This window comes from Symsagittifera roscoffensis, chromosome 7, assembly GCF_963678635.1.
Source record: "Symsagittifera roscoffensis chromosome 7, txSymRosc1.1, whole genome shotgun sequence".
In the NCBI taxonomy this organism is placed as follows: Eukaryota; Metazoa; Xenacoelomorpha; order Acoela; family Convolutidae; genus Symsagittifera; species Symsagittifera roscoffensis.
The window spans coordinates 56,099,108-56,113,730 of NC_087068.1; the positions used below are offsets into that span (position 1 = coordinate 56,099,108).

Sequence of the window (14,623 nt, forward strand, 5' to 3'; positions counted from 1 at the left end):
TCAAAAAAAAAATTTTTTTTTTCAAATTAGGTAAATTATTTTCTGCGTGGTGATTAAAGGATCTGACGTAAATCTATAACTTAGGCATGGTCGACAGTCATATAAGCAAATTGGACTATTTGTTTTTGTGAAAAATTGACTAGAAAAACGAAAAAATCAACAAGAAAATGAAAAAAAAAAATCAAAATTGAATTATTTTGACGTTGTTGGTTTCTAAGATGGCGCAAAAAAAAAATTAAAAACTATTTTAAACCTGATGTTTGTGTGCTACCTGACGTTTGTTGGTTTCCAAAATGGCGCAAAAAAAAATTAAAAACTATTTTAAACCTGACGTGTGTGTGCTACCTGACGTTGAGTGAAAAAATAGAGAAAAAATACTAAAACGCACCCGATTGATTGTTAAGTTTCTCCAAATTTTTCAAATGGTCGGAACGGAACAATTAACCACAGGAAAAGCGTCTGAACATCAATTAGCTAATTTTTTTGTCACAATAGCTCAAGAAAACTTAAGATTATTAAAATGAACATCTGTCAGATTTTCTGCGCCGCAGGCAAAATTTTTGAAAAAAAAAAAACAGGCCAAAATAGACGTTTTAGGCATTTTTTGGAAAATTTTGACCAAAAATCGCAATTTTGCCGCGCGCACTCCCCCTCAAAACTAGTATATTTTGGCACCAAAGTCGCCTTTAGAAAACTTTACGGTCAGTCAGCCAAAAATAGATATCATCCCTCCTCTAAATCCGCTGGTGGTCATAAGTAAAACCTGTCGGATCTACTCAACAATTACCCCCCTCCCATGGTATCTACTCAAGAATGACCATCCCTCTAAATAAAAGCAGTAAATTAGCCCTAGAGGTTTCTTTTGAAATTCTAATTTCCTGCATTCTGATAGGCCCAAAATTTGACTTAACCTACTTAACAATTGCCCCTTTCTTGAAAGGTGGAGGTGGGTTGCAATTTTTAAGTAGATCAAAGCTGTGTGGCATTGTGACTTGCCTATGAGTAGTCGTTTGGAGGATAGGGAAGCATTGGGGTTGAGCATGGCACTAGAGTTGCGGAAAGGAGTCATGACTTTGATGGTGAAACCCTCATTCGACTGTTTGATCCTCTCCACTAGGTGACTGTGGGTAATGCCCCTCACGTCCTCTCCGTTGAACTGGAACAAACCACAATTTCAAACCTAATTTTAGGTTTGAAATTTATTTTTTTTTAAATCTTCAGGGTTTGAACTGTAACATGTCACACTTTATTATTAAAAAATCATAGCATTGTGTTTTTTTTTGCATTTGGATGAAGTGCAGCTCTTTCTCATCCCATTCTTCCCTCTCATAACTGCTTTTTTATTTAGGCTCCAAGTTCCCCGGGTCGAGGTCCAGACTTTCGCAACAAATTTTTAGCATGTCCAGACTTTCCCGACCACAATGATCCGTCGCGTCTTTTGCGACCGAGACAGAGATGGCGCCACCGAAATATCGCGACCCTTATTTGGTTTGAACAGATTTTTGCGACCAAGATTTGCCGTTTCCAGACTTTCGCGACCAAAAAACGCGGTCGGGATTTTCGCGACCAAGGCGGAGACGGTGCGACCGACCATCACGACTCAAGAAATGGCGCTACCAAACCCAGCCATTTCCAGACTTTCGCGACCGGAAGTGAGTCTGTGATCTCGACACGGGTCGATAATCATGTCCGTTTATTATACAAATTGAAGGTATTATAAATCGGAAGGAAAAACACTGAAATTCTTTTCTACCAATATGCGCATGTATGCATTTAATGAATGATACCCATTGACTCAAAAAAGACCTTGAGCTGAGTTTTGTCTATATGCTTAACATGCTAATTATGATTATTAACGAAACTTTTATGCTATTCGACTTGTAATGCTATTTAAATGGAATTCATTTTTTCCTTCCTTTTCTTTTCTTATGATTCAATTTTGAGCGTGAGCTTTGAACTGACCTCGAGGATGAAGTCTCCTGGTCTGAGCCCCGCCTTCTCCGCCGCACCCCCCTTGTCCACACTGTCGAAGTACTGCAGGGCGGGGAACTCAGGGGTGGGGATAAAGTTGGGCACATTGGCTGAAAAGAAAGAAACAAATTTTTACTAAGCTCAGCTTAAAACCGTAAATGATTTTCTTTTTACTCCTCTATTTGAACACGCTCACACACAAGATCACATACACACATCACCAATTTTGAAGTTTTGGTTTACCCTGTAATATTTTTGTCGTAACTTTCCGTTGAGGTATGAAGAACAAATGTGTTCTCGATAATTACTGTGTTGATCATGCAAAATTTTAATTCACGACAATTTTGAAAAACTTTTCCTAAAAATTTTCATTTTCTGAGCATTCCGAAAATACTATACGGACCCTATTTGTCAAAAATCTTCTGCGCCGCAGGCAAAATTAAAAAAAACAGGTCAAAAAAAGCGTTCGACATTTTTTTGGAAAATTTTGACCAAAAAATTGCGTTTTTCGGTCGATGCTCGCTCACCTCAAAATTATTATATATATTGGCGCCTAAGGCGCCTTTAAAAAAAATTAAAGTTGATTAGCAAAAAATGGATATCGTAAAATTATACCACAGGGGTGACCCTTTGGAAAAATTTGACCACCACCACCTTACCCCCCCCCCCCCCCCCACCCACGGCACGCTACTGATTATGACAATGTGAATAAAATTTTTTTGAAAATTAAAAATTAAAAAAAATTTATGTAAGTGTAGGAACTGTGCTTGGAAAAGAAGCAAAATTGCGAAATTAATTGAGGCAGACACGATGTTCAGTACCCACCCATGGCGCCTCTGATGACGAATCCGTAGCCCCGTTTCGTTTGCTTCTTCAGCTTCACCTCCCGCGGGAACCCCTCCCTCCTCGCCCCCTTGTTCCGCCCAAACAGACCCCCACTCCTGTAGGAGCCGCCCTTAATTGTACCTACAATAAAAATGCGAATAATGTTAAACATCAATCATAATAGAGGGTTGCAAAAAAATGCAGACAGAAAATTAATTTATAAGAATCAATAGACTCTCTGGAAGTTTTTGCATGCAAACTTTTGGTTTAACACTGCATTGCAAAGCGTGTAAAGGCTGAAAAATGGCCTCTGCATGAAAAAAAAAACAAAAAAATGAAATAGGTCAATTGCTCTTTTTTTTAGTTGTCCCTTTTTGGCTTTTATTTTCTTGTGTTCATTAATGTGTTTCAATGATTCTTGTTCCTCTGATAGGTTTTGATGATAATATTTTTGATATTAATTTTGAATAGTTTGGGAAGTTGGGTTAGTTGTTTGTTGCAGATTAGCAGTGGCCTTGACTGACCTTTCGAGTCTGGCATCTCGACGTGTGAGGAGGGGAACCAGCCGATCTTGTCTCTCACTCTGCCCTCCAACATGCCATGGTCGCCGACGTACAGAACTGAAAATACATCAAAATAAAAATCATAATAATAATTTTACTTTCAAGAGGGAAACTTATAACCAAACATTGTAAGAAATTGTACGTTATTTTTGGTGTGTAGAAAGCACATGAACGTTTCAACTGCTCCAAACTATTGAGCAGGAGCAGACTTAGGGGGGGGGGGGTAGGGAGGTGGACGTTCCTTTCTCAGGTATTCGACCCCTAATCAACCAAAGGTGTATTCTTGTTTAGTGTGGTGTGTTTACCAAAAAATACCCATAATTAAATTTGTTTTATACAGTTTTTTCAGAGATTGAGCGCACACCTTCTATGGTACTATTATAAGACAAATAACGCGTTAATTTTTCTAAAGCAGCCTTCGGCACAAAAACATACTATTTTTAAGAGGGAAAATCCGCGCCGACAAAAACGCAATTTGTAGGTCAAAACTTTGCAAAAGGTCCCTTGAAACGTCGTTTCTGGCCTTTTTTTGAAAATTTCTGCTACTAGAGCTAGTTATCAGTGACCTTCCTTTGAAACAGTAACAAAATTGAATTTAATAAATCGATTCAGTTAAGTTTCAATTCGACATCTGCTTCGATATATTTTTTTTAAATAATAAGATTTTTATTGTAATACCGAGACGTATGGTAATACCTCAACGTCGTGAAGGCGTATGCCTGTGACTGATTGCAGGCAAAGTTTTTAACTTTTTTTAAACTTTTTTTGGGAGAGCTTTCAAAAAAAATTTGGTCAACCTAGAAAAAACTTGAAACATTTTCTTAAAAAATACTCTCCTCCTTGAGAAAATTCCTGATCAGCCACTGCTCTTCAGTCTAACTTAACTTTCAACTTGAAAAAACTGTACTTATTTTGACTGGCTAAAATGAAAAAGAAAAAATTATTTGCATCTGAAAAATTGCAGGAATCCAATAAATTATTTTAAAAAATTTTGTAGCTTACTTTTCGCGCTAGCATCCAATCATTTCTCGAAAGTAGACAAATTAAATGTTGACGGAGTTAAATATGAAATTTCATTTAAATACACGCAACACCTTTAGGTAGGATAATGAAACCGGAAGGCTTGTACCTTTCAGAGACGAATTGGCATGAGGTCAAAATAGTTGGTTAACATTTTTTGAAGCCATCGTGTTCGTTTCCTGTTTCTGCTTTGATTAAACTCAAAACATATTTTGAAAGGTGAATCTCCTTGTCAATTAATGAATGTTTTGTGTACCAATTTTGAAGGAATGATTTCCTTTCTTTTGTACGAGAAACTGATTTACCTCAAATGGTCAAAATTTTCAAGAACGTTTTTTTTTCTTGACACTGGGAGGGGCAGCTTTATGAAAATCTATTAAGGTCTTTCGAATCACGGCTGAAAGGGCTTTAATATGATGTTTCACTCAATCCGGTAAAATTTTACCTGTTTGCTCCCGTGAAAAAAAAAACTAGTCGAAACGATTGGCCCCGCCTATTTCGTAAACACAAAAGCAAGCACGTGATTCAAACCAGGGCTTTGTGGTTGGTAACTAACTAGTAATTAACATGCTTAATATGAGAGCCAAAACACATTCTGAACCTGTTTTCATTAGGAACCACACTATTTTTGAGGGAGCAATAAGTAAAATAATAACCTCAATCAACTTTGATGATTATTTGTGAAACAAAATTTTTTGCACAAAAAAAAGAAAAATGAAATCCATCCAAAGAGAAAATCGTTTCCCAGTTTCAATAGTCGGAACAAAAACATCGAGCCTGGCAATCCCATCTAAATTTAAAACGAGGTCATTCGATAATATCTGAGAAAGAAAACAAATGAGTCAGTACAAACAGTTTACAACAATTTTTGGGTTTTATAGTCAACTTTTGTTTTCTGAAAAAACGCTAGTCTACAATTCTCATGCATGGAAACTGTATGACTAGCATTTTTTTAGAAACAAAAAGAAAAAATTACAATCCAAATTTTTTGTTGCAGGAACCCAAACAACGCTTAATTTTTTCCAGCAATTGAATTAGTTGTTCGTGCCTAGAAATTGCATGACTAGCATTTTTTCATACCATTTTTTTCTTGTTATGGAGAGACACCAATTTTGATAACAAAACAACAGAAGAAACCTTTAGAATTCGTTTAGACTCATTTTGCAACTCATTATAAAATTTATATGACTAGCATTTTTCCATAGACTAAGTGAATGGAATTGTATGATTAGCATTTTTGGTCTATGGAGGTCAACCCGGGTTGTCAGAGCATCAAAAATCTGAGATTGAGGAAAAGGGTCTGCATCCCCCCACCCTAAATTCGGAACATTTTACAGCGTATTTATCTTATTTTTAATTCTTTTGATCAAATGATATCTTTTATTTACAAGCATAAAAATTCTTTGCTCAAAAACAGTTAAATGTTTTTTTATTTTTGACATTTTTTTTGTTTTTCAAATTTTCTACAATTTAAGAAAAAAATTCCAAGCAAACGTCGAACTCTTCTCTCACCTTCGACTAGTGTTCCCTTTTCCAGAGGGAGATCTGTCTGCAGGTTGGATGCGAGAGAGGGGTGGTATGACTTGTGGACTCTGTAGTAGGTGCCCGGTAGTTCCTGGAACAGTCGCACCCGCCCCTCCTCCCCCTCCTGCTTCAACTCACTCGGAACCCCACGCAGACTGAAACAGAATTCATCCCTTTAGTAATTATAATCATAATAGTTATCATAATAATAATCATAATAATAATCATAATAGGAATAAAACCAATGATAGTAATAATAATAATAATGACAATAATAATAATAACAATCATAATAATAATCATAATAATAATCATAATAATCATAATAACAATAATCATAATAATAATCATAATAATCATAATAATCATAATAATGATAATGATGATAATAATCATAATCATAATCATAATCATATTAATCATTACACTAATCATAATGATAAGCATAATAATCATAATCATATTAATCATAATAATATTATTAATAATCATAATCATAATAATAATCATAATATTAATATGATAAATTCGTTTTCAAGAAGGGAACAAGCTCCATTTGGTCGACACAACTCCCATTTTAGATAAAAGTTTAAAGAATCCCATCTTGGAAGAAAACCAAAAAGCCAGTATAACAAAAAAAACAGCTTGTTCTTTGATATCGTTATTTTTTTTATCATTTCGGTCAAGAATTTATCGACTAGCGAAATGCCCAAAATACGAATATTCTGTGTTATTTTATCAAGTTAAGAATGAACGACTTTTCCGCGAGGGAGATGACCAACATATGAGCTGTTCAACTATTTACTGAGAAGCGCTGTTGAGCCCCTGCTCAAGAAATAAGTGCGATTTGTTGCCAGAATTGGTTCTATAAAACGTATCGGAAGTAACTAAGAAAACGCTCTAAATCTTGAAGTACCTTGCCGCTCAAGTTACATTTTTCATCTAAATTATTTTGGAGGTAAATCCATTAATCTTTAGTGTCTAGAATAGTATTCACTTTTCTGAAGTTTTCTTTTAAAGGCTGTTTTCGAAATGTTTTTTATAAATCTTCTCTCATTTTAAAAACATTTGGGTTATTTTGAGAAATTATTTTTCTGCAAAAGGCAGCAAAAACTCGCCGAATTCTGATAATTTAAGTCATTCAGTTGTATTGTTTTTTGTTCATGCATGTTTTTGCGGTTGAATGAATGTTCACTGCATTTTGTGCTGAACAAGCGAATGAATGTTGATTTGAGTATGAGCAAATGAGTGTTGATTTGAAGTAACCGGATTAAATGAACTAAAAAAGAAAATTTAAACTAGTTCTTTTCAAAATTCGTTATGTGAGGCCAAAAAATGAAAAAGACAAAAAAATGATTTGAGTTTTACAAGTTTTTTAAAGTGCACTTTTTTGCAAAAACTTAAACAAAAATTACATCCTTAAAAAAAGTGGCAATTCTTTCAGTTCAAAATTAAGGAGGTAAAAAGGGTCAATTTATGTAAGACTAACTACAATTGATCATATTTAACTCCTTATTTTTAAACCAAAAAATTTCTAACTAAAAAAGCTGGTTACATTTCCAAGCAATTTTTGTCTTTATCATTTTTTTGACAAAACTCAACCAATTTTGAGAAAAAAAAACTATTTTAAAAGTTATGTTTTACTTCAGTTTATCCGGTTATTTTAAATCAAGAATACAGCCGCTTGTTCAGCACAAAATGCAGTGAAAATTCATTAAACCGCGAAAAGATGCATGAACAAAAAACAATCAAATTGAATAAATTGTATCATCAAAATTCGGCGAGTTTTTGCTGCCTTTTGCAAAAAAAGAATCACACCAATAACCCAAATATTTGTGAACCGAGAAAAAATTTATTTAGAAAAAGCGTTCTGAAAACACTCTTTAATTGACTTATAATAAATTTGTGGGGTCAGACCATTTTATGCCATTTGCCCAGCTATCAACACCTCGCATTTCTCTTAAATTTTCTTGAGTAATTCTTAAGTAGTATATGCGAATAAAAATTTCTTTTCAATTAACAATTTTTGACATTTTTTGAGCTGAAAATCGAGTTATGTTTTTTAAAATTATTATTTTTTGTTAAATAGTTAATTTTGGTTTTTTTGTACGTATTTTATGGCTTTAAATCATCAACTGGTGTCCAGTGACCGTTAACTGCAAGACAATAGGGCTCTAATTGTTCTTAAGTGAGTTGACGCAAGCAAGTTGCCCGAAGCATTACAGTAATAGACGCAAAACTTATCACTTAATTTTTCACATTGCACTTGATATTTGGTATTGAAAAACGTGAAAATTGAAGTAGAAAAAACTGAAAATAATTTCAATGTATCAAAAACAACCCTAACGCTGATAAGACAGTTTGCTAGCTCGAATACCGGCGTGCGAAGGAGTTTTTTTTGTGTTATTATACCAAGCAATAAGCAAAATGGGGAAGCAGAATTCGATGTTAAGTATATATCAAGCTGAAACTCCTTAAAAGTTCTTTTTTTTTTCAAATAAAAATAATTGTTTTTATCATTTTCCTTTATGAGATAAAACTGCCTAAAATTTTTGATTTTCAAAATAATTTCAGTATTTTAAACAAACAGCAAAAGTTGTTACTGCAATAAGGATAGCCGGTTGCTCTGCAAGCAGTACAGAATGTTTCCGCCATACTTAAAATAATTGAAAAAATTATTATTATTTTTAGTTTCTTCAAATAACGGTTGCTTTTAGTCCGTAGTGTGATTTGAGAACTAAACAATTACGTAAAAAGATAGTAAATTAGGCGTGATTAACAAAGTATTAAGATAAAAAAAGGAAGATTTGAAACTTTTAATATTTTTCGCACACTATTTCAAAAAAAAAAATTTTTAATTTGTTTTTTTTTGCCAATTAAGCGCTAAATGATAGATAAAAAACGAAGAAATACAGTTTATTACATTACTATCAAAAATTTTTTAGCCAAAATGTCTGACAAAACTAGTAAATTTTTATATAACAAGCGTTACTTGGTCGCTTTAATCGCTCGAAAGTAGACAAAATCAACAACTTCGAAACAGTTTTTCTCGATGGGAATTTTTCAAAATTGGGTTTTAATATGATATATCAGTTTTTCTCAAAATTGGGTTTTAATATGATATATCAGTCAAAAATTTCAAGGGTTAATTGTAGTTTCTGTATTCGGGTGTGTTCTTGTTTTTTTCCTCGCAAAATCAGAAACAATTAACCATTGGAATTTGCGACTGATATATCATATTAAAACCCAATTTTAATATTTTTATCTTATTTTGTATTTGAAACACTATATTCGCCTATTCAGTAATTTTTCCGACAATTGAAAATGGGAGGAACTTTGTATTCGGGTGAATTCTTGTTTTTTCCTCGCAAATTCAAAGTTCCTACCGTTTTCAATTGTCGGAAGAATTACTGAATAGGCGAACATAGTGTTTCAACTACAAATATAAACTGCGTGGAAAAAAAACACACCCGAATAAAAAGTTCCTCTCATTTCCAAAGTTGGAAAAATTACTGAATAGGCTAATATAGTGTTTCAAATACAAAATAAGATGCACGGTACATAGCCAAAAGACAATTGGAAGAAAAACGTAAAGAACAAAGAAACCGAAACACAAACTGAGTTACAGTTTTCGAGCATATTTCAACTTCCAAAAATCAAAAAGTTTTACGTTGAAGCTCTTTGAGTTTCAAAATAATGTTTATGAATTTTTTTCGTAATTATGTGTCATTTAGAGGAAATGTGATCAATAAGTATTCTTTTCATTCTGCTGGAAAGTCTTTCACGTTTTTCGTCACTTTTACTATTTACTTCTTCGATTGTGGATTTTGTCTTCATTTAATAGAGTGAAAAAAATCATACGTCGAGCCGCGAAAAACCAAGTTTTAGCGTGAACAATTTTAGGGCCCTTTCCTGAGAAAAAGCAATAAAAATGATCAAGACCTTTCTAAGTCAGAGGCCGTTTTTTTAAATGATCTAAACCGTTTTTTTTACACTTGAAAAAATACATTAAATGACTAAATATTAAATAAAAAAAATTAGTTCTGAATTCTCAAAGATTGAACGCAACCCTTCCCAGGGGCAGATTTAGGGGGGTGGCGGGAGGCGTGCATTCGCTTTCCGCGCCCTCATCAACCAAAGGCCCCCCTGCAATAACATTTTCGGGCATCCGTTTTCGAGTGACCAACCTAAAAATTTTTTCTCAAGGCATCTTTGGCGCAATATATACTAGTTTTCTAAATTTCATGGGGAGCACGCGCCGAAAAATGCAATATTGTGGTCAAATTTTCCAAAAGAGGCCCAAAAACGGCATTTTTGACATTTTTTGAAATGTTTTTGCGGTGCAAAAAAAAATTGGCCAAAATAAGGTCTGTATAATTTTCATGGAGCCCTCAGAAAGTCAATTTGATTAGTTTGAAAAAAAAATTGGCAACAAAAACTCCGCCACCCCTTCGAGAAAATTTAGATCCCTTCCTCACAAAAAATGGCGAAAATTTGAAAATTTCTGAAACGTTTAGACCACAAAATATTTTGTTCAGATTCTCTTCTAGTGTTTTTTTTTGCTACAAGAGCAATTGAATTTGGGTCATTTTGTGCTAGTTGAACTACAAATGGTTTTCTTTTTTGATTATTTTTTTGAAATTTGTGTTTTTTTTTGTACTTTTATTTCTCTTTTTTCTACTTTTTTGCTCGTTGACTTTAAAAAGCCCTGAAAAACTACTAACCGTTTTGGAGTAAACACAATAAACACTTCAGTGTCTTTGCAGTCACTGTCATGTTTAGGATAAGAGTCCATTTTTGGTTAATAATAGAGGAATAAATAAATATATCCATAAATATTAGGACTCAAATTCAGCGGACTTCTTGATGTGAAAATATCAGCAAACAATTCTCAACACTCGATGGAAAAAATGACAATTTCAACAACTTTTACAGTGCTGCTTCAAATTGTTTGAATGCTCTGTTTGAAAAATGATAAATACCGCTCAAAATAAAAAAAAGAGCGGAAAATCGAATATTTTAATATCCATTTTTATTTTAAAAAAAAACTGCGTGTATTATTTAAAATCATCGATGTTTAATCATGAACACTTTCAGTGTGTAAAATTCAATATGAAATTTTGAACAAATTTTGATAAATCAACATTTTTGAAACTGCTAACAGTAGCAGCGGCTATTTGAAGTTTGCGGCTATCAAAATGTGAATAATTTCTGTGCCATTAGCTAGTACCAGCGGTAGTGAGTAAATACAACTCATTCAACGGTATGTGACAACGTTGCGAAGAAGTTAAAACTGTTCTTATGGCTGAGGCGAGTTTTTGAGCTTCAGTCAAATAGCATGTAGAAGATTTATATAAGATTAAAATCAATGATTTGGTTCTTTTTTCATGTTTCAACTTGATATAATTAAACACGAAAACATAATTTATCTATTTATGATTAATAAGGTCACAACCTAGCCGCAAATCCATCAATCGGATTGGATGCAATAATATTGCCATTTGGGTCAACAATTGGGTTTTCAAACTTTCAGACCTATGCCCATAGTTGCACATGGAAGCAAAATTACTTCTTTTTATATTTAATTAATTTATTTTTATAAAACCATTTCTTCTCAATTACTGTAGAAAAGCTATCTTTAACCTGAGTTCAGCCAGTCATTTAAAAAACAGCCAGTTTTAGCTTTTAAAAATCAGTTTTGGTATCAAGTTGAATTTGCTTCGATCTGGCCAATAATAGCTATAACGACGAGATTCAATGTTACAAATAGGTTGATAACCTGTTTGACGTCACAGGGATAATCATCGCTGCGCTAGGTTTTTGTCGTTGGCCACCAGTTCATAATTCGGGCTTAAAGTTAATGAATCAACGCAGAAATCCTATCTTATAATTAGCCCTTAATACGCAGAAATTCCAGTTCTTAATTGGCTTTGAAACATATCTGAAACAGCTCTGAATTTCTGATTTTTGGAATGATGCAGTTCTGCAACTTACATACATCAATCATTGCTGTTTTAGGCCCTAATTTTTTTTACCACGCAGCCATCATTAGTACTCATGCAGCAGCGGTTCACGATAGGATGCGGTCCACGACAGGCTGCGGTTCACTCATATAACTCAAAACGCGGATTGATACTCACAGCAGGAAAAAAATTTTGACAATTGAAAGTAGAATAACAGTTTTTGCTTAAATTTTGAGTAATAAAAATGTCAAGAAAACATAGCTAAAAGACAATCGAAAAATAAATTTTGTATCAAAAAAGAAATCGGAAAAAGGGCTGTTTACTTTTATAAGTTTCTAATTGTATGAAAAACACGTTTTCTTGAAGTTTTTTCAAATTTTCTTCTTATTTGAAGATTTAAAAAAAATTGAAGAACTTGTGGTAAAAAGAAGAAAATTTCGAGTGAAAAATCTAGTTTTAGTTCCGCATTTTTTGTTGTTCTTAGTAAAAACTACCAAAAACGGAACTTGCAAGTCTACTTAAACAGGAATTGAGTAAAGTTATATCTAAGAAAATTTCCAAAATAGAAAAAGTATTCGAATATACTTTTAAAAATTGAACTTTGAATCAAGTTTTTTAGGGTAGAATACTGAAAAGGTAAGCTTTGTACCACTGAGAGACGCAAGAAAGAAGATTTATTTAGCTGGCACGTTTTAATGATTCCATTGTTTTTGATTTCATTTTCTGCTCTGATTAAACTGAAAAAACACTATGTACAGAAAGCAGAATGAAATTGTCAAATTATTTGAGTTTCACTTTCCTTTGTTTTGATACAAAAGTTGCGTAAAATCAGTTTGAACTCAGATTTCAACAATATAAAACTCGAACTGATGAAGTTGAAAACGAGCTGATGTATGGTCTGAATTTTTTAAACTCTAATGACAAGAAGACAACTATTATGATGTGAGCTGAGTTGAAGGTTTTGAAAAACTTGAAAACTTAAACCTAAAGCTTCAAAAAAACGATAGCCGTCAAAAAAAAAATTCGATTGGTCATCAGGAAAAAACAACGTTTACACAGATTCAGTAGTGTTTAAAGTTTGTTCCTTTTTTCGAAAGTTCTATTGAAAGACCCAACAAAAAATAACTTTAGACCATTTCGAGCCAGTAGAAACAACGAATTTACCAAAATGGACCTCCATAGACCAAAAGTGCAAATCATTAAATTCCATGAACTAAGTCTATGACAAACACTCATTATATAAAATTCATACATTTTGCAAAAAAAGTATCATCGCTTTTTCGAAGAACGTTTTTCTTGTTTCGGCATAAAAGTCAGTGTATTATCATAAACAAAAAAAGAAAAAATTTTGTCACAAAAAAGCTAATCATACAAATTCTTTTAAAAATTGATAACTAAATTTTTTTGGTGATGACAAATGTTTTTTAAGTAGTTTCGAAATTGCTCAAGAAAGTTTTTTTTCAACCGTAAAAGCAAATTTTGTTCTTGAACAAACATTTAAAAAAAGTTTCTTAATACGCAAAATTCAATTGTCTTGGTAGTCCTGGATACACAAATGTTATATTTTTTGTGTTTTGCAGAATAAATTATTTCAAAAACTCTCAAAACGCCAATTTTGATTGTCTGCCATGTTTTTACAGCTTTGTTGAATGCCTGATTGATGACATTTTAAAATTTCATCTCTGAAACTTTTTGCCATTATTTTAAAGTTTGTCACTTTCATTATATCATTTGTGCGAGACAACCGAAACAATTCAGGGTCAATTTCTATGCAATGTAAATGCAAAACCGTCCAATTTTTGATGACACCAGTTTTGACTAAACCAATGTTTTTGTCACTTGTTCGGTTATTAACACAACACAAAAGTTTTAAGAAAAGAAAGTTATAAAAATCAAGTTTTTTGCTTTATGAAAAAGTTTTAGTGAGAAGACTTCCGTATATGAAAGATCACTTATCATAGACCTTTCATGCAATTTTCTCTGCTTATGGAATTGCATGAAAATTGTAAGATTAGCTTTTTTGCATTTATGAAAATTTTATGATTAGAATTTTTTGATCAACACGTGTACAGAAATCGGAAACAACAACCTGCAGAACTTGCTTTGTAAATGGCTCTTCGATAGCATTCAATTTTTGTTCTAAGCGCTTTGCTCCGAGTATTTAATGCAATTTTTGGGCATGCAGATTTTCTACCGTAAATATCACAGTGACGGATCTAGGATTTCCTCGAAGGGAGAGAAATTTCAAAAAAAAAACGTATGCAACGAAACAGTTGCCAGCCTTTTTTATGCCAATGATTTATTTTCTGAATTCTCCAGCTGAACAAAAACACAAATTGAGCCAAAAATCATATTTGGGAGGCATTATCTGAAAAATCTACTCAATTTGATTTCTGTTGGCTTAGCTATTTGGCAATTAGTTTTTGTATTTAATAAATACTGAAGATTTCATTTTATCCGAGAAAGCATAAACTCTTGCGAACCAGGATCAATCTAAGTAAACCCTTTAGAAGAACTGTAACTTTTCTTTTAGTCAAGTTTGCCTTCCGATTGGAAATAAGATGTTCTCAAGCTTCGTAAACCAGTACTTTTCTGAAGATCTATTGAGACTGAAGAAAAAGAGTAAGAGAATACACTTGTGGACAAAACTAAGCGCAAATCAACGTTTTTACCGTTAAAACTGCCTTTTCAATGTCCGTTTTGGACAAGAGTTACTGTTGGCCAAATTTTTACATAGACCATGAACAATTGATCAAA

General features: G+C 33.1%; 1 protein-coding gene across 5 annotated transcripts in view; it reads right to left on the minus strand.

The window, feature by feature from the left end:
• LOC134851092 (SH3 and multiple ankyrin repeat domains protein 2-like) overlaps positions 1 to 14,623 on the minus strand; it is a 68,107-nt gene that overhangs the window by 9,943 nt on the left and 43,541 nt on the right. For 4 of the 5 annotated variants that reach the window (XM_063867016.1, XM_063867015.1, XM_063867020.1 and 1 more), the window contains 5 exons: positions 5,892 to 6,058; positions 3,321 to 3,416; positions 2,797 to 2,937; positions 1,963 to 2,081; positions 997 to 1,156 (listed from right to left, as the gene is read on the minus strand). In XM_063867016.1, coding sequence (XP_063723086.1) covers positions 997 to 1,156; positions 1,963 to 2,081; positions 2,797 to 2,937; positions 3,321 to 3,416; positions 5,892 to 6,058 — 683 coding nt within the window. Of the gene's footprint in view, positions 1 to 996; positions 1,157 to 1,962; positions 2,082 to 2,796; positions 2,938 to 3,320; positions 3,417 to 5,891; positions 6,059 to 10,627; positions 10,807 to 14,623 lie in introns of those variants that run through there. The other variant, XM_063867019.1, reaches the window with a different exon arrangement.